The following is a 24,105-nucleotide window of genomic DNA, read 5'->3' on the forward strand; positions in this document are numbered from 1 at the left end:
ATGGTAGTTAAGAATACTAAGATTCTTATTGTTAAATGTTTTTTGTTACTTAATGTTTTAAGAAAAATCTTACATTATTTAACTGAAATAGCCACTACAGTTTATGAATGACCCTTATTCTAGTTTTTAAATTATGTTAAGTTCAAAATGACATACACTGTCAGTTTCCTGCTTTTATTCTGAACGCCGGAAGTTTTATTGTCTCCAGCGGAACCAAAGGTCGGTCCTACTTCCTGTTTTTGGCGTACTCATTAATGCAGCGCGCCTGACAAGCGGTCCTAGGTGGCTGTTACCTGGACCGTTACATCGTGCTGAGATAGCCGGGCCATCGTGTTTCAACGCAGGACGTTACCGCTGAAACCAACATGTCGGCCAGCGCGGTGTACGTGCTGGACCTGAAAGGGAAGGTAAGAGTTAGCCAGGGACGGCGCGACATTTAACGGGATTATAGATTTTATTTAGCACGGAGGAACGTCCACGGAGTTTACACAGCAGTACGCAGCAGATGAATTGTTAATTAAATGAAGAAGACTTCATGTTGATTGACCTCAAACCAGATGTCAGCAGCTGGACCACTGATGATAAGACACAGCACATCATCGTCCCCACCCTCACACCCCCATCCCATTGAATGGCCATGACAAGGTCCAACACAAAGTCATTGACACGAGACCAAAATGTTCTTCCTGGGGTCTTTGGGAAAAAGCTGGATTTTTATATATATACCAGGAACAGGTATTTACTTGTGGTGAGGAGGATGGTAGTGCTGTCAGGCCAGCCGCAGGATGCTCTCTCGTGATGCATACTTTTTCTGCAGAAAAGACTTAGTACATGTCTGCACAGCACTTGTCCTCACCTGTCCTCTTGGGAATTAATAGTAAAAAGAGTCTTCTTATTATTCTTATTATATATTTGCTGTCCGAGTGTGGGAAGATATGAGAGTGGAGTTGGCAGGACTCCTGCCAGTGGATGCAGGAGGTTATTCCTTTATAGCTTACTGTCATTTACTGTACCTGCTCTCACACAGCTGTCAGTTGATAGTTTGAGTGGCTCCAACATCTGCTCTAACATCTGCCCAGCACCATCTACAAGTGAAGGGAAACAGAAGGTGAAGTGAGGCTGGTCACAGCTGAGATGAGGACAGAGGGAGACATGCAGGCACCAAGTGTCAAGAGACAGAATCAGCCATAAAGAGAAACATCCTTGTATATTTCAGGTGCTGATCTGCCGGAACTATCGGGGAGACGTAGACATGTCAGAGATCGAGCACTTCATGCCCATCCTGATGGACAAGGAAGAGGAGGGAAACCTATCTCCCATCCTGGCCCACGGAGGAGTCCGCTTCATGTGGATCAAACACAACAACCTGTACCGTATCTTTGAAAGGTCCTCACTTGGAGGATTTAGGTTCTGATCAGAAAACCAGCTCTGATTCGCAGTATGAATCGTGTTCTGTGTAGTGTAGTGGTTCAGTTATCAACCTAGATGAATGTTCTGATAGCAATGAATCTTTATGAGCAGCAGCTAATGATTTGTGTGCTCCTTTGCCCCAGGTATTGCCTCTCAGGCTACATAAAGATTAATGCCCAAGCCTGTGACTGGAAGAGGGAGACTACAGCTAAAGCTATATAAATCTATCAACGCAGGAAACAACACTGGGGTATTTTCAGTATGTACCCCTGCCCCCCCCCCCCCCCCCCCCCCCCACACTTCTGAAACCCGATACTTTATTTCTGACCTAGAATCACCTGCAGTGGTGCTTGTAGCTGTTTGGCTTTTGTTTTATTGCAGCAGAAAAAGCCTTTGTTCTGCTGCCCTTTAACTAAAGGCTTTAGTCTTTTGCTGGTGTATGTGTTTTTTTACATCACACTCATATCGGTTCATCAGTCACCTTAACCTGTGAGTCACCAGTTGTAGCGACGACTAAGAAAAACGCCTGTGTCTCCCTGGTTTTCTCTTTTCTCTATAAAATCATCCAGGTAAGAGTTTGTATTCTATTATAAACACAGTCATTATCTAAACATCAGAAATAGATCAGGAGAATAATAACTGACTTTTATTCCTACAAACACACATCAGTTAATCTGTTGACAGAGTGATGCTGTTAGGATAGCTAATTCTGGTTAATAATAGGAATCAAAAACCAAGAAACAGACTGTTTATTATTGTAATTGGAACCGTACCTGTATGTGTATGTCAGTCAGTATGTGTTTTATAACTGTGACTAACCTGTTGTGTTCTCTGTCCAGCTGATTGAAATGCGTCTGATTTGATTTGTTTAAACTATTTATTTCAATCGAGAGCTCACTCTTTGATACCTGGATGTAAGTATTTGTGAAAATAGTAAACAAATGTGTATCTGTCCATTTGTAATGCCTGTCCACATGTCCACATAACTTTATCCAACAAAACAATTAACAACGTACAGTCAACATTCAGTATGTGAACAGCTCAGTGCCATGTCTCCACAGCAGCAGCTGAGCAAAGTCTTTGTGTAGTTTCAGAATCCAAATGAAAACAACCGCAACAGAATGAAAAGATGCTTAGAAGATGAACTAACACATAGAGAAGTCAGCAGCCTGCTGAGCGAGCATGTCACTTTTTTTCGTCACAGAGATTTGATTTGATTTGATTTGTTTATTTTCATCTGGCATCAGAATAGTAACTTTTAAAGGAGCACTGCTGTGATTCAGTGTTGCACCTCCATGTCTCCAGTTTGTGACACAGGCTGTGTGTGCAGTTTTGTGTTAACATGCTGTCTGTGTCGGGATGTGTTATCTGGACATTTGACCACGGGACCTTTTTTTCCACCTTATATTGATTGTGATGAGATCTCAGGAGGCAGAGCTGGTGGACTTCAGCAGTAACTGTGTGTCTTAGGGTCTCCCATAGCAATGCTGAAGAGGTGGAAGTAAGGTGACCTTTCACCTTTCCTGAGAATGTCATACAGATTACAGCTGCTGAGCTGTGTTCACAGTGTGTATACAATTCATATATACAATCACTTTAAATATATCAGCTGCTGACAGCATACATCCAAGAACTGTAGGAGCTCTGATAATTATAGAAAAGCCCGTTTATGATTGGAGCCTTAGCTGCACTGTGGCTTTAGTGACACAGGGCACACAGCTGGTATGATGGTGATGTGGTGATACTGTCTGTGTGATCTGCTGTTTGCCCAGGTCTTCTCTGAGTACTTCAAAGAGCTGGAGGAGGAGAGCATCAGGGACAACTTTGTCATCATCTACGAGCTGCTGGATGAGCTGATGGACTTTGGTTACCCTCAGACCACAGACAGCAAGATTCTGCAGGAGTGAGAAGCCTGGAATTGTTCACAAGCTCCTGTATCTGCTGTTTCATTAGAAATCATATAACCCAAAGCCCACTGCTGTGATTGCACCTGTTTTTTATTAGCTATTAGAGTTAGAACTGATATAAACATTAGTGTATCTAACCTGCTGTCCACCCTGGCAGGTACATCACTCAGGAGGGCCACAAGCTGGACACCGGGGCCCCTCGGCCTCCTGCCACTGTCACCAACGCCGTGTCCTGGAGGTCAGAGGGCATCAAATACAGGAAGAACGAAGTCTTCCTAGATGTCATAGAGTCGGTCAACCTGCTGGTGAGAACACATGCTTTTATTTTTCAAACCACAAATGAACTACAGTGGTCATTAACTGTGTCTGGAGCAGCATCTCAGGGACAAAATGAGTTTGATGGACTCTGTTCATGACCGACCACTCTCTGAGCCATCTCTCCCTCTCCTCGCTTCAGGTGAGTGCCAATGGTAACGTGCTGTGCAGTGAGATCGTGGGCTCCATCAAGATGAGAGTGTTCCTGTCTGGCATGCCGGAGCTGAGGCTGGGCCTGAACGACAAAGTCCTGTTTGAGAACACTGGACGTGAGTAACTGAGAAATGAAATAAAGCACTACACGCAGTTTAATAACCTGCAGCTTAGTTATTCATTAAATCCTGTGCATCTCTTCGTCCTCCTCAGTCCCTGTCCTCTGTGTCTCTCTGTGTTTCCACTTGCTCCGTCTTGTCTCCAGGAGGAAAGAGTAAGTCAGTGGAACTGGAGGACGTGAAGTTCCACCAGTGTGTCCGTCTGTCACGCTTTGAAAATGACCGCACCATCTCCTTCATTCCTCCTGACGGGGAGTTTGAGCTCATGTCCTACCGCCTCAACACACATGTATGTCAGCAGCAGCAGTCTTAGTCTTTTGTGGCTTCAAACCTTCTCTGTCATCAGTCATTTTAAATTTCAAATATCAACACAGTCGACCTCACAGCACAGCTGCAGTCATCAGCCTGGATTTTGGTCTTACTTTGTCTGATGGCGTCATCTAATCATAAAACGTGCCACTCAGGACACAGATCTGATGGTGTCACACACACACTCGCCACACATGGCAGTGGATCTGTAACGCAGCTAGATCCTGTTTGAACCGGCTGTTAGAAATAAAGTTTACAGAAAGCGTAAACAGCAGATGTAATACAGAGAATGTAAAAAAAAATCCAAATAATTAAAAAACCCTTTGTTTTGCTCTGTGGTGCATTAGGAGGTTTGAAGTATTTTTCAATGTCAGCCACAATCCTGCTGATAATGGCTCACACTGACAGATGTGGGGCGAGCGTGTTGAGCTCTAGCTTTAAGTATTTTTTCTCTCCTCTTGCTGTGTTTGACAGTCACACTCTCTGATGTTGGCCAATATGAACATATCGTGCTCCTTAAGTATAAACACGGAGAAAAGAAAGAAAATACATCGTTCATTTTATTTCAGTGAAGCTGTAACAATTTGACCGTCACCGTCAGGTCAGGAGCATTACGACAAAAATGAAATCCTCCTGTGGGTGCACTGCTCACCCCCTGTCTCCTGACTGGGAAGGAAAAGGATGGGGTGAGACAGAGAGAGAGAGAGAATCTACGTTGGTTTGAAAGAGTCGACCGTGATGTTGAAGGATATGTTAACACCACAAATGTAACATCAAGGTATCTAAAGTTACACTATATATATATTACTTCTGTGATTCATGTCTTCAGGTCAAACCACTGATTTGGATTGAATCAGTCATTGAGAAACACTCACACAGCAGGATCGAGTACATGATCAAGGTAAAGTCCCAGGTCTTCACTTCATGGGGTCGCATAACATGCAGGAAATATAACATTTTATATAGATGATCTTCATAAATATGTTATATATATATTTTTCTACATTATAGCAGAGTCACTGGATTTATATTGTGTGTTTGGCAGGCTGCACCCCTGCTGTTGGGGGGTGGTCATGATGACAGTCAGCCTTTGGAAGATGGCGCTGTATGAATGAATTGTATCAGTATGCTCATCTCTCCTCCTGTCCAACAGGCCAAGAGTCAGTTCAAGAGGAGGTCTACAGCTAACAATGTAGAGATACACATCCCGGTCCCCACTGATGCTGACTCACCTAAATTTAAGACCACTGTGGGCAGCGTCAAGTGGATCCCAGAGAACAGTGAGATAGTCTGGTCCATCAAATCCTTTCCGGTACGTAAACAACACCGTGGACTTTTCACTGATGACCATTACAGTGATTTTAAATATGGCACCACGACATGTTCCATATATATTTTGTCGAGTCATGAAGTGGTTATGAATACAACATTGCGACACTAAGTGTCATCAGATTATTGTTGCTTTCTGTTCTGACGTTAAGAACACTGAAAGCCCAGTAAAGCCAGTCTTTAAACTTCTCCATTGTCTCCTGGTGAATTTCAGGGTGGTAAAGAATACCTTATGAGGGCTCACTTTGGCCTGCCCAGTGTGGAAGCAGAGGACAAAGAGGGCAAGGCTCCTATCAGTGTCAAGTTTGAGATCCCCTACTTCACCACCTCTGGCATCCAGGTAAAAAAATGCTTCTACTAAAGGGGATCTTTGTCATGTCAGTAGTTGAGGGAAGAGAGGTCGAATTAAAATGTTCAGAGGTCTCATTGTTCCTCTGTAATGCTGCAGGTGTCACTATGGGATTTGGATAAATGTTGGTACAGTGGCACCACAGGAGGGCGCTGCTGGTAAAGGAATAGAGAGAAGCAGAGTGGTAGTGGTAGAATCCAGACACCTGAGAAACTACAGTAATAAGAGAAAACAGCATTTAAAGACTGATGCTTAGATTCAAACACCAGCATCACATCCACACATCAAATCTCTTTACACGGGACTGAGCACAGGCAGGGGAACACACACTGTAAGAAACACATTTAACACAGCAAGTGTAAGCTATTTAGGTCCAGTTTTCGTGAAGGTCACTGAGGATTTGGCAGCGCTCAGAGCTCAACACAGAGTCCCTGAAGTTATATGAACAAACGGAAGAAAATAAGACTTGTTGCCTAAAAATGTGCGTCAGGTTTTGTCGTCGCGAATATAATGCGAGTGAACCCCCGAGCTGCTAGTGTGGACAGCTGTACTGATTAAATAGAGACGTAGGTGTAAATGAAACACTACACAATACCAGGTCCCGATGGAAAATCACTGGTTCATGCAGCACAGAGCTACATATTTTTTTCCTAAATACAAAGAAACTTGAAGTTTAACAAGAAGCCAACATGAAGTGAGTTAGTCAGGTTCCGTGAACGTGTGGAAACAGCTAAACCTGTAGAGGGTTGGTGAGAGGGAAGATTAAGACAACATTTAGAAACGTATTAACTGATGACGGATGCATGCAGGGCCCTCTCCTGTCACACGTAGCCTGTGCTGTGGAGTCTCTGACAAAGTGATGACCAGTTGAGATTTGTTGAATCAAAACACGGAAACATTAGTTGATGTAACGCAGTATTTTCTTTATTTTTATTGAAACTGAACAGCCTGAATTGTTTTGGCCCTTGGTCAGTTCGGTTTATGAAACCCTTCAAAGTCCACTGGATGACATCAAGACTGTTTTTAGTTCCTGAAAGCTTTGGAAATACACGGCTTTCATCCATCAGTGTGGACGTATATATATGACATTTTAGTACAGCTACAGATGAATTCACATTTTGTTTGGAGTGCTTTAAAAACACCTGTGGGCAGCCAAGCAGTTGAAAAGCCTGAAAGCAGCCGTGCTCTGGGACTACACATACTTGAACTTCATGAGGACAGAGAAGTGCTGGTTGTAACTTCTGAGAAGTGGGGGCCCTTAAAGCTTGGGAAAGAGCTGCACTGAGAGTTTGGAATGGGCTATAGCTCCGTAATGTTTGGGTTGTAATATTTTATAGCCCCAGCAGCTAGAACCTGTGTCCACTGGGTCACACTTAAGAGTGGTCACACTATACCAGACTCAGACCTGACAGACCAGTGAAGCTGTTCCACTCACATTTTCTCACAGACTCCTTTTTTCTTTATTAGCAGGATTTTGAATGTTTGCGCTCCATGTGTACACACCGTGCAAAGATTATTTGCATAGATTCCTTTTGATGTTGCCTGACAGAGGTAATCTTTCAGCGTGTGTTCTGTGTTATTCCTACTGTCAGGTTATGTGATACTCATGAGATAATGCAGATGAGGGAAGACAGTTGTAGAAAAGTCCCTGTTGTCATCCAGAGATTCCAGGTTTTTAAATCAAGAAGCTGTCATTAAAAGTTACTGTCTTTTTAAACTTTATAGTCTGAAAATGGCTCTCTGTGCTGTCCTGGACAGTGGAGGGAGGTGATGCACTAAACCACATATTAAAGCCGTATTTGGTGATACTCTCAGCTTACTGATTGCCTTGGATAGGTGAATTGCATATGGGTGATTGTGATCCAGTTTTACATTAGGTTTTTATTTTATTTTTAGTCTGAAATGAAAATTCTAATGGCAGCTTTTTCCACCATAGGTCTTTACCACCTTTGAATTTTGAGTGAATCTAAGAAAAGTCAGTCTTATTTAGAAGAGACAACAAAGTGAACAGTACAATTATCACCCAAACTGTGTGTTGTCAAAATTCCCATCACACATTGTTGTATGTTTCCGCATCTCGGCTGTTAGAATTGTGAGAACAATGTGTCATAACTGCTAGAAACACAGGACAGATATTTCTTTCTAAAAGAAGAACCAAGTCGTAACAAACCGCAGATGATCACTTAATTGAAACTGTGGTCGGGCTGTTTATGTACTGCCCTGCTGTTAGAGTGCTGACATTATTTAGTCAGTAGGTTTTGCTCAGGAGACTGGATAACAAGGCGGCCATTGTCTTGCTGTTGGTTTTAGTATGAGTGTAATAATAAACTCCACAGAGTCACTTGTTTGGAGCTGAACCACAAACCTTTACCAGCCCTCATTGTGAACCCCAAGCCAGAGACGCTGCCTTCAATTAGCCCAGGCATTTTCATCATCATGAACCCAGATCCACTTCTAACCCGGCCACACTCACCTCACAGGCTCAGCCTCAGCTAATGGCACCTTGTAAAGACAGAGACAAGAGCAGAGGCGGGTGGCGGAGAAGCCACAGTGTTCTCAAAATAGCTGTGTGGACTTGAATCATTGGAGACATCATTAGAGAGATGCTGCCATTAGCTGCTATAAGACCTGCTATTACTGAGAGATCACTTGTGATGAGGAGCTATTATGTGGCCTGAGGCAAGACCCCCAAGGTCTCCGCACACACACACACACACAGACACACACAACACAAGATGCCACAGAGACATGGTAAATGCTGAGTGAGGGGAGCACTTCTGCAGGCAGCTGTTATTAAAGGGAACACATTGTTAAAGTGTGCTGAACGCTGTGTGTGTGTGTGTGTGTGAGTATGGGGTGGTGGGGGGTGGGGGTGTTTAAATGTTGCTGGTGCTATGGTGAACAAATGTTTGTGTGTTCCATATTTACTGTGTGTTTCTGTCTTAATTATACAGTGGTGAACATCAGCATATCAAACGGACTATCACACACACACACACACACAGGCACGCTTTTACACTTGCACCATTCAAACCACTTCTGTGGTCAACTCCGCTTTATTATTAGTGAGGGGTTTTATGTGGAGGTTTGTGTGTGTGTGTGTGTGTTGTGCAAATGTGTGTGACTTTACTTCTTGCTGATTAGAAGTTACATCAGGAGACTTCTTTCTATCTGTTCATTCATTCATTCATTCACTCACTTACGGTCCTCACCCGCTGATGAGCGGATGGTAATTGTTGCCATGTCCTCAGCAGCATGTGCTTTTTTTTCCCGCTGGGTAAGACAGCAGCATGGAAGAGTCAATAAATGCCTTCAATTATGGGAATTTATTTATTTTTTAATATTCCTTAAATCAAAATACTGAGAAGACCTACCCACAGCTAGAGCAAGGGAGGAGCGGCTGGTTTGTCTCAGACTGTGACTGTCCAACAGGACTTGTTGACTAGTTTTAATACAAACCAAGATAAAGACAGACAGCTTTGATTAATTACATGAATACAATAAAATAAATAAAACTAAAATCTAAAATGATTAGCTGTGATATATTCAGGTTTTGTCAGTTGTTTTCAGTCCAGCTGCTGAATTAGCATCAACAAACATAATATTATCAGGTGGAAAGTGGTGAATTGAATTGATATTGCCAAGCACGTCTTAAAATTCTTCTGGTTATTAATGTTACAGTCACAATCATAATGTTGATGTTATGGCTTCACTTTGGGGGAGCTGTCATTTTGTCCATCTTTATATGCATTCATTAAGTACAGAGCTGGAGTCAGAGCATGGTTAGCCTAGCTTAGCATAAAGGGTGGAAGGAACAGTTAGTTAGCTGAACCAAGCTTAAGTTGACTAATTCACTGCTGCTGCTGCTGCTGGAAATAAGGTTGATCAGTGGTGAGACTGGACCAGACAGTGAAGCTGTGGACTGTAAAATCAAAAAATGAGCTGAAAGACACTAATTTGGTGACAGTAATTGAGCTCTCACCATAGGTTTCTGTAGATTAACCTGTGTGTGGTGTGTGTGTGTGTGTGTGTGTGTGTTTTGCCTTTAATTAGTTTGAGACAGTAGAGACACAAACAGGAAATGTGGGAAGAGAGAGGAAGAGGTATGACCCGCAACAAAGGTCCCCAACTGGAACTCAACTGGGGACATGGCATGAAATGACATGAAATTACATGACATGTGTATGAACTCGTGAGGACAGGAGGAACCACGCACTGAGCACTTACTCTGTCAGAAATACAACAGATTTACTGAGCCCCACACAAGTGACTGAGCAGATCATGGCAATTCCACTGAAATGAACTGGGTTAAAGCTTCACCTCTGTAAATGCTGGAAGCCTTAACCTGAAATGTGTGCAAGGTCCAGGGTCCAGTTCATGCAGTTTGTATGTCATATATTAAAAGTAAGAATGAAATCGACTATATATAGAGACTCAAGAACAAAATGCATCAGCAAATACAACAAGATTTTAACAGTGTTCACTGGAGTAGTACTCCTAATCCATCCAGCTAACTGAGCGTGCTCCCTCTCACAGCACTGAGAGAGAAAGTTGTCCTGGCCTGTGAGGTTCTTTGTTACATTGACTGTGTAGATGGATGTTTCCCTGGTGTTTAGGAACCTTATTTCCCAGAGCTGAAAATCATCCGCCTCCATATGGAATGGATAAAAATATCAGCTTTATTTATGTGATGTGAGTTGTGCTGTGGGAGGACATTTATTCAGTGTCACATCTCTCCACCGCTCTAACTTCCTGACCAACTGGTTCCAGCTTTTAATCTCTGGCAAAGATTTAAGAGGCAATTCCTCTTCCTGTCCTTCCTTTCCTCGACGTCTGTCTCTTCTGTGAACATGTGCTCATATCTGTGTCATCTTTAGTGTCTTTGGTGTAAGTGATGACGTTTCCATTGTGTGTAAATCCTGACTCTAGTTTCTTTCCCCCCCTTAAGTCTATTTCTGTTGCTCCTTCATTGTTTTTCTTTTCTCCTCTGTCACCCCTTCGTTCATGTTCACTTGTTTTGTCCTTGTCGGTGTTTGCATGGCATTTGCGTTTGGCATAGAAGCCGTGGAATCATACTGAGGTTCGAATAATCACAAACGAGCTCGGAGCTGTTTACTCCGACAGTTTTAGTGTGTGGTTTGGTGAACAAAAATCAGTTATGTGTCGTTATGCAATCAGTAGTTGCTGAATGCATCGAGCTTTCGTTTCCCAGAATAACTGAGATATGCCACATCCTTCTGGAGGTTTATTAATTTTTGTGGGTTTCTTTAATAATTCTTCACACCAGCCTGACTTCCTGTGTGGGAGTACACTGCCGTTTCTGTTGGCTCCTGCTGGCACCAAAACACAAGATACCCATTTAAATTTGAACAAAGTCCCAAGCAATAACAAGCAAGGGGTGTTTTAAGGATAATTCTTGTTTATTACAACTGGGATTTAATTTCATAGACTCAGTCATTCCTTACTGTAATAAAAACATTGTATTCACCAAGTTAATTGTGGAGATGTGGGAACATGGTGAGATCACTATAAAGAGGTCAGTCAGGCAGAGAAAGATGAGCAGCCAGACAAATCAGACAGGGTGGAAACAAACCCCTGGACTGTCAAACTCATTTGGAAGAGAAGACGGTTAAACTATTTCCAGTTTCTTATTATTAAGGTTTATCTTTACTTGGATCCTGAAATACAAAGTCAAATTAAAGTTGTTCCGTTTATTCACATTACCCCGACTGCCTCACTTCAGTGTCAAGCTCATGTTACTGTAGGAAGGCAGCACGTTTATCTCAGCTGAGTTTTGAAGTGAAGGAACTGAGGTAATTTGTGTAATGGATTTTTTTTTCACATCCAAAAACTATCTTGAAGAGATATTTTTTTTCTCTAATGTGCTAAAATGTGTTGGTGTATATGAGCAGTATCTGCCTTAGATATCTTCAGAAGTTCAGACAAGACAGTACCTGGCTGGGGCCCCAGAAAAATGATAACAATAACTGTTACAAGCAAATATCCACAGTTTTCCCATCTGTGGTGTCAAAACCCAAACTATTTTTCTTTGAATTTTTAATTAAAAAATTGAAAATCTGCTTTTCCAACCAGCTTTGTGCTTCAGCCATGATTAACACGGTATATACCATAATTTCTGCTGTTTGAGTTTATGTAGGTATCGTGTTTTTATTTGCACATTCTTCAGTAATAGCTTTTCCTGATCCTGCTAACTCCTCAGTTTCTCTCTCCACTGCAAACAGACTGACTTCATGTCGTTTTGCCCTCCATGAACTGAATCACGACCGTGTTTTATCAGGCGTAGATATTTATAGTGTTGACCAGTGAAATTTTAATTGGACCGAACCTTCATTAACATTAATTATCAGTGTGGTTCAAATAAAGAAGTTGCTCCATGGTGAGAAAACCCAGCTTGTGGTGTTTCAGTGCTCTTTTTTTTTTCCTCCATTGTTTGTTGGCTAACTGTATTTGATTCCATTTTCAAGGTAGCTGAAAATTCCCCACATTTGAAATCCTTCTTCTCTGCTTCACTACATCTGTCCAACACCTGCACGGAGTGGTGTAACTTTTATATCAAAACACGTAATCACTTCATAAAACACAAGCATTCTTGAACCATCTTTAAGCAATTACAACTGGCTCAGATGGACCATTGACAACTTCAGCAGAGTCCACAGAGATTAATATCTCTCCAAGAGCCTCGCAGCAGAATGTTGTAACAGAAACACAGGCAGGTTGAGCTGGAGCTGAGCTGTTGGCCCTGACCCCTGCTCTGTGTCACTGCCTCTGTACAGGTGCGCTACCTGAAGATCATTGAGAAGAGCGGCTACCAGGCCTTACCCTGGGTCAGATACATCACTCAGAATGGAGGTAAGAAGACACACACACACACACACACACACACACACACATACACATGCAGAATTTTACCCATTCTGCTTCAGGGGCTTTGTTTGAAATTGTTTGAGGTGTTTTAACCTTATTTTTATTGCATCAACTCAACAAATAACAGAACATCACACAAGGACAAGATCTTGTTTATGAGTAGCTATAAATAATAATGTGGGAAAAAAAACTTTTAGATACATGTTTAAGACACAACCTGTACAACCATCTTCCTTCAATACCTCCATCTTCTCCAAATTCCTTCAAAAATAACTTATCAATCAACTTAGTAATTAATAAATAACTGTCTTGTATTTTCTCATACAGTGCTGGACAGAGTCAAATTAACACCCTGAGTCATTTTTTTGAACACTTTACCAACACTGTAGGAGTTTTTGACCGTTCCTAATGATATGGGCATTGTCTCCTGCCAATCTGCAGCCCCTCCCACAGCAGTCTTTAAAGTATCTCTTTTTGACCTTCTGGTTAAAGTCCCTACATGATGTTTTTTTTTGGTGAAGCTCCATTAGGATGGGATAAACATTTACAGAGGGAGGTGGGGAATAAAATATTTACTGTGTAATTTATCCTCGGTAATTTATTCCGGACAGCATTTTAACCATCGGGAAATGACAGGATATGACCTGTAATAGACGTGGACATTCAGCAAGACAAAGACACAAGAGAAAGCCAAAAGCCTCCCCCGGGGGGGGTGGGGAGGGGGGAGGGTGCACACAGGAGAGTTGAAGGGAAGGCACAGAAGGAGAGACGTGAGGCAGATACTATGTGAGGTGAAGCTGACTTATAATAACTCAGTCAAATGACACACATATTGATGTAATTTGTTGTGATTTACTCTTACCACAGATATAATTATCTCAGATGCCTGTCAAGAACAAACGTCCATAAATCCACTTAGAAATCAGAGAAATGAGACACTTAAGAACTCGCCTGAGATTCATCATGTCTTCAAGTTTTCTACAGTATCAGAGTAATCCAGTTACATTTCTCTGTACATCCATGGCTGCACTGTAAATAGGGACTGCTAACAGCTGATTGGGCATACTTTAATGGTGCCAGTTTTCCAAAATAGGGCTTAAAAAAAGAAAGACAGTCCCTACTTGTAGCTGACACAGTTTCACACTGACCAACAAGCAGCTTTTCACGCAGAAAAAATGTTGAGTTCCACTTACTGATACAAGGATGTAGCTCAGAAGGGGAAAGCGAGTTTACAGAAAACCTGTAAGAAATGGCTGAAGTTAGTTTGGGAATGTGGATTGGAGAGAAAAAGTCTAAATATATCTGTTTCTAAGGTTCCTGAGTTTGCCACACAACCAGAAAATGCCTTAAGAGTCGTATCAGACTCGTGGGGACAAATGACCTGTAAGGTTGTGTAGGTTGGAGGGCTTGTTTGCTATAACTGACGTTGGCCTCTAAAGGACATTTGAGCTCAGAACCAGGCTGACCGGGTCTAAAATACAGTTAGATCCAATTTTGCTTCACAGACAGTTTCTCCAGTTTCCCTCTGGACTGATAGTCCATGAGCCAAGTTCTCCTACATGTTTCTAACTTCATTCACTGGTGGCGATGGACCAGATAGAACAGTCATAAACTAACAAATCTGTCCCATCCAGTGCTCAAAGTTCATTAATGTTGTAGGATTCTGAAAAGGATCTGAGCCAGATCTCTGTGGGTTAAAGAGCCTGCCTATGGCCTTTCAAATCCTGGTCCCAAAATGAGGCAAAGTTGGAAGTGAGTCAGCAGGAAAGTCCAACAAAACCTCAAGTCAATAGCCCAGTGTAATTCACTTTAACAAGCACCATGAAAAACTGACTGAAATGATATTTCTAATGATATCTATCAAGCACGGAGCCGTCATTAAGGCTGGCAGCTTAAATCCATGTTTTAAATCCGTGAAGCTCTGAGTTTGTTGGGTGTTGAACTGTACGGTCAGGTCTTGAGTTGTCCACATGCTGAAACAGTTAAGGAGGGATGCTGCAGCGTTTGACACAGATACAGTCTTTTGCAAGAGAGCAGGAGAGGAAAAGACCTCTGTAGAAAAGTATAACACAGGAGGGGGAAAGGTCTCAGCGGACGGTTGGATTGTTGTGGTGTAGGGCATGATATTGTTAGCAATTTATCGATGCTAGTTCTTGTACAACAGCTCTGACATTAAAACAGAAGTTTTGCTGTTACCTCCAAATTACATTCAAAGTCCTCAGCTTTCCCCTGCAAGCAAATCTGACCAACCTCCAGCTCACAGTTCAACAAGTGACAAAGGTAGAGAAGTCCTCTGGGAGCCCACGTGCACAGGCCTGGACCACTGTGCACAGCTCCCAAACATTTATGTTCACTCTCGTCTCTGGGCTGCTGCCAAAGCCCACAGCCGAGGAATGATTTAGGAATGCTCACACACAAGAAGGGGAATTCTGCTTTGGCTGATAGGGACAAATAGTCCAGATTTTTCATAGGCTCTCTGAGTCTCTCTCTTCAGCTCAGTTCACTTGATAAGATCCAGTAAAAGAAGCTCTGTGCAGGTCTGTTAAATGACTTTTGCTTCTATAACATTTTGACTGTAGATTTCATGCTGTGGAAGTCAGGCCTTCTATGGAGCGTGGATCCCTGTACATGTTAACATTCAGCAAACAGCTACAGCCGCGCTATTCGCTGAAAACGTCTAAGATCCCATAAAGCAGGTCTGAACAGTTTGATCCATTTAGTTTTCTGGTCAATGTTGTGATGTGAATTAAAACTAAAGACTAATCTGAGACTAACAGCTTCACTGTTTCCATTTATGGTTTAATAAGAAACTGTTGCTCAGGGTTAACAGATCTCCAGTGATAATAAAATCTGATCTGCGGTTTATTGAGTCGAGCTAGCTGTCACGACCTGCTCATTCTTCATCCGTCCACCTGTCCCTGTATCCCTCTGCTCACCTGTTTTTCATTTGTGATCACCTGAGCTTGAACTCCTCTTACTTGAGTTTTGTTTCCTGTGCCTCTACCTGCGTGTTTGCCTGCCCGCGGACTCATCCGGATTCACCTGTTTGCATCTAAGCTGCTTTTCTTTTATTAAAGTTCCTTCACTGCATCATTCTGCCTTGACACTAGCATTAGCGTTAACTCAGTACTTCGTGTTAGGGTGAGCTTATATAGATTCAGACTGCTGTTAACTATTCGTTCATTTGACAACTACCTCACTAGCTGGTAACTTCCTGTAAATACATGAAAGGAAACCTGACGTGAAAAGCTGGATCAGCCACTGTGTTGGTCTTTTAGAAAATAAACCCAGTCTACTCTCCATATTCAAAATGGTGCAGAGAGGTGTTTCTGAATCAACAATCATTTTTGGCCCTAGTGTGAACAGAACAGTCACAAAGCACACGGAGACTACACTACACAGACAATAGGCGAGCATAAGAAAATAATTTAACAAGCTACTACCATTAAATGTGAGTCACAGCAAAACTGGGGGTTGGAGGTTAAGTTCCAAGTCAAAACTAAGTGAAATGTTTGTTAGTGATGTTGTCAACTCCCGGTGAATCAAATGTGTGCGCTTTCCTCTACTTATTCATATGATCTTTTAACTTTCTGATGGCACATGGTAGATGGTGTATATATGTGTGTCCGTGTGTGTGCGTGCGTGCGTGTGTGTGTGTGTGGTGACGCCACTCTTAATAAAGCTGTGGTTTCACCTCTCAACTGTCAAGACTTCTTTGTGCATCACATATGGCACATCTTTGTGTGTCTGAGCACAGGAGCAAGTGTGTGTGTGTGTGTGTGTGTGTGTGTGTGTGTGTGTGTGTGTGTGTGTGTGTGTGTGTGTGGCTTTGAGACAATACCAAACCTAGAAGGTTGAGTCAGCAAAGGGTGTGAAAATGCAGAATGTGGAACTACACTCATGTACTGTTGTGCACACGTGTGTGTGTGTGTGTGTGTGTATTTGCAGTGCATGTGCAGAACACACACACACACAAAAATCTAAACGTCCTCACTTGGAGCAAGGGGGAGAGGGGCGTATTTAGTTGCTTAAATTAAAGACCTCCCATGAGGTTTTTCAGTTGAAGGACCCCTCTTTAAACACCAAGCTACCAATTACCAGCAGCCTCCCGCCCTACCCATCTATTACCACATCCAGAGAAGAAGTGGGGACCTCAGCTGTCTTCCTCTCCTCCCTTTCATGTTCCCTCGCTCCAAAGCCTTGTAGGAAACCAGTGGCAGTGTTTGATGGTTACAGGACAGGCAGTTAAAGCCATGCTTTTGGGGGAGGGGGTGAGCTGCAGTCCATTTATTGTCTGGCCCGGCACACCACTACGCTACAATTAGAAATGCACTAACAGACTACAGGCTGCTGCTAGACCAGTTGGCTGTGCTGCGGTACACAGCAGGTACGTCAAGCAACTCAAGGCAGTAGTTTGTGTATGTCACGCAATTTTCCTCTCTGGGCCTCCAGTAAAGAAATGTGGCAGGAGATCACTGCTGACTAACTTTTCCTTATGACATTCACAATCCAAATCCAAATTCCAATCCAACTTTTGCTCAGTGTGACAAAATTCTGCTGTGGTGTCAGTGAGTATGTACAGAAGAAACCAAAATGTTGTGCAGGAACATATTTAACCTCTTCAAAGTGAAGTCACGTATCAGATGTTCATGAACCAGTAACCAGGCTACTTTCAACTTTATCCTGGAGCCATGGCTTAATTATTTTAGGTGTAATACTGTCACAGGAAAGTGCTCCATGAGTTTTATTTATTTATTTATTTATTTTATGTAAGCATGTGTGCAAGTTTCTTAAGTCGAAAAGTCTTTGAACCCTTTATTCAGTCAATTTAGGTGATATCACTTTTTAGTCAGCAAACTCCAAACTGCTGAGCTTTGACAGCTTTTGGAGCAGTTACATTTTTAGGTGCATGGTTCAGCTTTAAAATCAAACTTGTGCTGTAATGTGCTTATACTGTAGTTTAAATTTTAAAAGAATTTCCTATGCATTTTAGTGTTTTAGACAGTTCTAAATAATGTGCACTCTGTGTAATCAGACAGTTTGTGTAAGTGCTTTGTGTGCTCGTTAGTCTGTGTTGTATTGTCTTTAGCAAAACTGTGTGTTCTAATAGATTCATCCTCACAGTATCGGGACAAAGGTAACAAACAACAACAGAACCTAAAACTGCAGGAAGATCGCGATTCAATACTAATAATGAGGAAAGTATGTGAACACTGTGCGTGTTAAAGTTTAATTTCGTGAATGACTAATGTAATATCACCTAATGACAAACACAGGGTGAAAAGAAATGGAACTGAAGCTGTGCACCTTTGCATGTGAGTGGGCTTTCACAAGGTCAGGATTTGGGTTTAGAATTACGTTTCAAGATCAGGATTAAGTTAGTTATGGTAAATGTTAGAGTGGAGGTTTGTGCACGTGACTGGATGTACTGTAGTCAGCGGAAGGTCCTCATAACACACTGGTGTTTGTGTATGTGTGTGTGTGTGTGTGTGTGTGTGTGCAGCAACAACATATGGCATCTGGCATGAAACAGCCCACAGTTAACAGCATTTGGCAGGTAATTTCTGTAAACTCACTTTTGCATGTTAGCTGAATTAGAGATATGCCAGCACATTTTACTATAAAGCTGTGCTATTGTTTCCAGAGTGCCCCTGGTTGCCACTAGCAACGCTCAGAAACACGGGGCTGCCATGGGCTCTGGCTCTAATTGCTCTTAAAGCAGATCTGATTTAAGGCAAATGAAATCCAGATATGTTGGGCTTACAGAGCAACGAGTTTCACCACTCCCCTGCCTAACCTTAAGCACACAGAACTGTGTTTCCATAACAAAACCCATGTGTGTGTTAATGTGACTGTGTGTGTTATTGTTATCATTACAGAAATCAAAGTTTGTGTTCTTTAGGCGGCTGAGTGCGGCTTTGGAACTGTTTCCATGAACACGCCATACTGATCTCTAGCCTCTATGCCTATTTTAACAGAGAGTGTGTTAGGTACACCTGTGTGCGTGTGTGTGTGTGTGTGTAGGTGTGTGTGTGTGTGTGTATGTAAGGAAGTGCAGATGTCGATCCAACCCTTACTCTAAATTCAGAGATTCCTCCAAAGATAAGCAGGCAGTCAGATGTTGCTCAGGGCAAGAAGCCACTACACTCAGCCATTCTCCATGTGGGTATACATTCAACACACACACATGTATATGGATGGCTCTATGTGCCTGTACATGCCTGTGTGTATATGTGTTTCCTGTTGTGCTCATACTGTCCATTTCAAATATTTATCTGCCAGTTCCAGAGCCAAGCACAGCATCAGACTAACCCAGCTGCAGTCAGTACAAACCCACAGGCTCATAAGATGCATGTCTGAGACACTCAGCAACAGCTGAAGCACCACTAAAGAGAAAAAGAGTCAATTATATGTAAAGTCACTGTGTTATATTATCAATAGATTCAGGTCTATAGTTGTCAGAATCTGTGATAAATCTATGATGAGATCATTCCCACTTCAGATGGTGCTTGAGACGTTCTTACTTTACTGGTTGGGCTGAAATTTGTAGTAAACACAAATATACAAGGCTAGGTGGTGTGGACATGTAGCGTCTGAAAGAAACTCCACAGCTCACCACTTTACAGACAGGGTTTAGAGGAAATGCCTACACATGAAGCAAAAAGAAGAATCTTTAATGATGGAAGTGATTTCAGAGTTCTGCTCATACCAGCTCCCACGTAAGCACATTTCCTGGTTGTAGAATTGTGCGAGAGATACTTTTTCAAAGTTGAAGCGCCTAAAGCGGGGGTTTGGAAATTTTCAGTCAGATGTCTTTTCTCAGGTTTGTTTTGGAAAGCACAGCTTGCCCTCCTGTATGTCGAATTTAAATACCTCCAGCTTCCTGTGAAAAGCATGCACTGCAGACCGAGTTCATTCACTGTGTTGTTTCTGCCCTGAAGCTTGGCTTTAAGGTCACTGAGGTGGGATGTGATAACTTTCAAAAATGCAGCAGCTTCCATTCTCTCTTCCTTTTGGAGGAAATGCACAAATATTTTGGCTTTTGCTTTTTTTTTTTTTTTTGGGTCAGACAGGAAGGTTTGAAGCTCAGCACCAGGCATTGTTGTGAAGGAGCAAATCATCAAAAGTTGACCTCTGTCAGGAATAAAGGCGTCATGTGATGCTGCAGTGCAGATGATGCCTTCAGGTAGTTGACAAGTCACATCAGAGTTGTCATGACTGTTTGGGGGATTATACATAACACATCTTCAACAAGTTTGGTTCCTGTCTCTGTGTTCTGAGGAACGTTTCGTTGAAACTGGGCATGTCATCGTGGCATTTTCCGTTACCACGCATCACTATGGCGACTGTGTCATAGCAAATCAAGCGCAGCGGTCTTGTGATTACCTCGGGCAAAATGAACGTGTAATTTCTCAGTCCTCTCCTCTTCAAACTTTCTTCTTCTTGTATTGACAAGTTTTGAACATGCCATCTTACTTTTTAAACATCAACAACCTCGCTAACAAGTGGGCGACTGAATGATGACATTTGAGATGACATGATATCGACGCATCACTCCAAAAGCAGTCTGGGTCAGGTTGCAGGGATGATTTGTTCCCAGGTCCAGATTAAACTGTATTTCGGTTCAGATCCGGACCGGACTCTGCCTGTTGAGTATGTATGCTCCAGAGACTTCTATTTATGAAAATCCCAGGAAGTCAGCAGTTTCTGAAATACTCAAACCACCTGTTTGGCACCAACAATCATTCCATGGTCGGAGTCGCTGAGATCACATTTCTTCTCCATTCTGATGTTTGATCTGAACATTGACTGAACCTCCTGACCACGTCTGCATGCTGTTATGCTATCATTTGCTGCCGCCTGATTGGCTGATTAGATATTTGAATTAACAAGCTGTTGTACAAGTGGCCGCTGAGTTTATAGTCTGCTTCACTCAGCACATAACCCTTTTGTTAAAGGTCCACCGACTTCATGTCGTCAGTGTATTTTAAAATGCTGTAGCTGAGGTTAAGGATCCAAAATTCCTTAATATGCAGGGAGATAAGACACATTCCTGTGGAACCCCTGTCCTAACAATGGTCTGTAGTAAAAAGCAACCATTAAAAAGTCCATCTGTGCCCTATTTAACAGCTAAACTCAGAGTATGAGGAAAGGATGAGGTATCTGTTTACACCAAGATCAGGTAATCTTTCCAACCTTTTGACCTGTGTTCATCACCGTCCTTTGTGTTTTGATTTAGACTACCAGCTGAGAACGCAGTAGTGACGCTGGACAGCCTGGACGTAAACACCGTCAGCTGGAGACACCATAAATATTCACAGATGAACAACTGGATCAGCAGTCAGTCCCTCCAGGAAATTTCAAATCTTGCAGTCAGTGATTTATGTGATACCTCAAACTAACAACACTCTGATTTATGGAGCTTGTGGGGAAGTGTGTAGTGCCTGAGAGTAACCGCTACCTGATAGGCTGAATATAAGAGGCCCTCAAGACTCAGCTGCAACATGGATATTTTATATATGATTTTGCATAAAGATGCCATGTATTCAGTGTTGGAAAAACATTTCAGAATATCGATTTGGACCACATCGGTCAGTCCTGGTCATGAATAAACGGATACTGCTTTTTCTCCACTGGCTTGCAGTTTTTCCACAAAAGCAAATGGCATCATACTTTTTCAGAAGCTGCTGCAAATTCATTCATTTCCAGCTTTCAAGTGTGTGAATTTTTTTTTTTCTGATTTAGATTGAAAAAGATCAAACCTGGCAACCTCACATGTAGCCTCAGTTAGTGGTGGGAGACTGGAAGGATAAGCCCTACAGGTGGTGAATTGATTCCACATACGGGTACAGATGTTACAGAGAAATCCAACGATGTGCATTCACTTTAGCTGCTGTTGTAGCTTACAGACGTTTATTTCCCACAGTGTCTTTTTTTCCTTTTGAACACTTTTACACAGTTCTGAATTCAAATGCAAAATTTAAAAGCTCGGTGCCATAAAACCATCTATGGCACTTTTCATCTGAAAGCAGTGAGGCAAAGAGTGAAATCTACTCTGACTTCATCAGAGCCATCAGCACTGAGACCTGTTGTCTTATTGTTGCTCATAGCATGAGTCAGCAGTAATTCACCTTCATTCAGTCAGTACGGAACAGTGCAGGTGATCATACTGTTCAGCCAGTCTGCTATCAGAGGAGCCAGCCAAACAAAGAGACAACTGGACACTGGTCGAGACAGGGACGGCTGGCTGAGAATGAGTCAAAACACAACAAAGTGTGAGTCAAAATACCCACAAGATGAGACCAAGACCAGGCATGAGTCCTACAGCTGGTGACTGGATAGAATTCTGATTACTTTGATTGAAAATACAGAATAAGAATTACCCTGTAGAATTACCCATTGCTTAACATGTTAGGCTTAACATGTTACTCCTGTTTCTGTGCTGGAAACACACACACACAAAAAAAAAACTGATAAAGGAATGATGAGTCTTCTCATCTGACTCTCATCTGGAAATCATCCAGCTGTTTTAAGTTGGTATGCAGCTTTAAGCACAGCTGTATTTTTTGGTTGTTTGTTGTCTTTCTTGCCTGTACGATTATTTGATTGTTTCAACTTTAACCAACCATAAACTGACTCCCTGCCCTCGCGTGTCAGAACCATCGCTGGTCTTTTAGTGAAGATGTGTGAGTTCCACTGTAGGCACTGACAAAAAGTTGCTGAGCTCAGCAAAGCCGTACTGTGGAGCAGCTTTACATAATTATTGAAAAGTGTTCACTGCCTGATAATTATTTAAAGGGGGTAGGACAGGAAGTTAAGCTTGTGCCAGCTATGAATGAATGAATGTATGTGTAGGACAAACTTATGATTGTAGTTCCCTGGATCCCTCTTCTGAACCCCCAGTCTCAGATGTCACTTGCACGTCTTTACAAATGTCGACCTCTCGTCTGACAGCCAATCAGTGTTGATGAATGTATCATAAAGATGCTGATTTCATTTGATTGATAGTTTAAAACATCTTGATAAAGTAAGTCATAAAGTAAGAAATTTAACAGTCTAATATTATTTACACAGCAATATCTATTTACATTAACATTAACAAGCTACATATCATAGCAGACCAAGCAGATGTGCTCCTGTGTTTACTGGATTCAGAAAGGGTGTGATTTATTTCTCACATATGTCAGTAGCGGCATGGTTGACGGAAATATTTGTTCCTCTGTAATGAAAGAAAAATTACAAGGCTCCAGTTTCAAATGCCCAGCTACGTTTATAATAAGCATTTTTCCCTGTTGTCAAACAGTGTTTCAATATGCCTTTGTGTCATCAGCACAGTGTTACATGTCATGGTAGTGTGACAGATTGGAGCTGAGATGAGATGAGTGGTGAATAAAAAGGACTGAAGTGATTAAGAGTGTTCACACTTTTCCCATGACAGTACAATGCACAGCTGTAGTGTGTCGTGAATTAAAAAAAAAAAAAAATCTATATCTGCTGGAATTGTTGTTGTTTTTTTAAGCAGACACATTTATTCCAGAAATTTAAAAGTTAATATTTAGATTGTAGCTGCTTTAATTTCTATCTTAGAAGTTCCCAAATGACATTACATCCACCAGCGGTTGACATGTAATGTAATGATGAATATCTGTAAAATCATATATCAATAAAGTAGTTTTATGGTTTAAAAAGTGAGTTTGTAGTTGTTTAATATGTGTTTTTCTGTGTTTGCTATGTTTTGATTCATTCAAGCTCTGTGATGCTTCCTTTAACATCTGTGTGTGTCAGTATGAACTTTGTTCTGCATCATCACTAATGACCACATATACAACCGCATTTAAATGTTTCTCATGAGGTCTGTGAAGATTCTCGGTCATCCAGGTCAGGGTTATCCAGGAAAGGCTGAGTCCATGGGACATGGTTGTTGATCTTGAAGACTCATGCAAGAGGCTTCTTCCTTTCATGTGTCACATTGTTTGGATGGCAGTGTATTTCCATCATGACAAAAAATACTGGCTGAGTTTCTTGATACAAGAAAGGATCTCGTACAAATATCTTTAGTCATGGTGGCAGTAATGTATCATATGTGTGTGTGTGTTTGTGTGTGTGTCTGTGTGCGTGTGCGTGTGTGTGTGTGAGAATGAGAGAGAGAGAGAGAGGTCATGTCCTGGGCCACCAACAGAAAGCATTGTGAATCCAGCACAGGAATGTTACACAGGAAGTATTTCCCGAAAAAAAGTCATTGCTAAAAGTAGACAGTATTGTGTTGAAGTGTTCCTAGAGCACAGCTCTGTAATTACGTGTGACACTGTTTCCCACATTGAATAGTGCT

The 24,105-nt window shown here is 42.0% G+C and overlaps 1 protein-coding gene across 1 annotated transcript; it reads left to right on the forward strand.

Annotated features, from left to right (window-relative positions):
- The first annotated feature begins 249 nt into the window (after positions 1-249).
- LOC121183896 (AP-1 complex subunit mu-1-like) lies at positions 250-23,419 on the forward strand. The gene is made up of 12 exons (XM_041041196.1): positions 250-407; positions 1,217-1,373; positions 1,912-1,979; positions 3,183-3,313; positions 3,475-3,622; positions 3,775-3,901; positions 4,051-4,193; positions 5,043-5,114; positions 5,367-5,525; positions 5,757-5,882; positions 12,686-12,761; positions 21,016-23,419. The coding sequence occupies exons 1-12, from the start codon at positions 366-368 to the stop codon at positions 21,036-21,038; spliced, it is 1,272 nt and encodes a 423-aa protein (XP_040897130.1). The 5' UTR covers positions 250-365; the 3' UTR covers positions 21,039-23,419.
- The last annotated feature ends 686 nt before the right edge of the window (positions 23,420-24,105 follow it).

This window comes from Toxotes jaculatrix, chromosome 6 (genome assembly GCF_017976425.1).
Source record: "Toxotes jaculatrix isolate fToxJac2 chromosome 6, fToxJac2.pri, whole genome shotgun sequence".
NCBI classification, from domain to species: Eukaryota; Metazoa; Chordata; class Actinopteri; family Toxotidae; genus Toxotes; species Toxotes jaculatrix.

Coding starts and splice junctions, on each gene's coding strand:
- LOC121183896 (XM_041041196.1), top strand. CDS start 366: ATGTCGGCCAGCGCGGTGTACGTGCTGGACCTGAAAGGGAAG. Junction 3,902..4,050: donor CCTGTTTGAGAACACTGGAC/GTGAGTAACTGA, acceptor TCTTGTCTCCAG/GAGGAAAGAGTAAGTCAGTG. Junction 4,194..5,042: donor CCTACCGCCTCAACACACAT/GTATGTCAGCAG, acceptor TCATGTCTTCAG/GTCAAACCACTGATTTGGAT.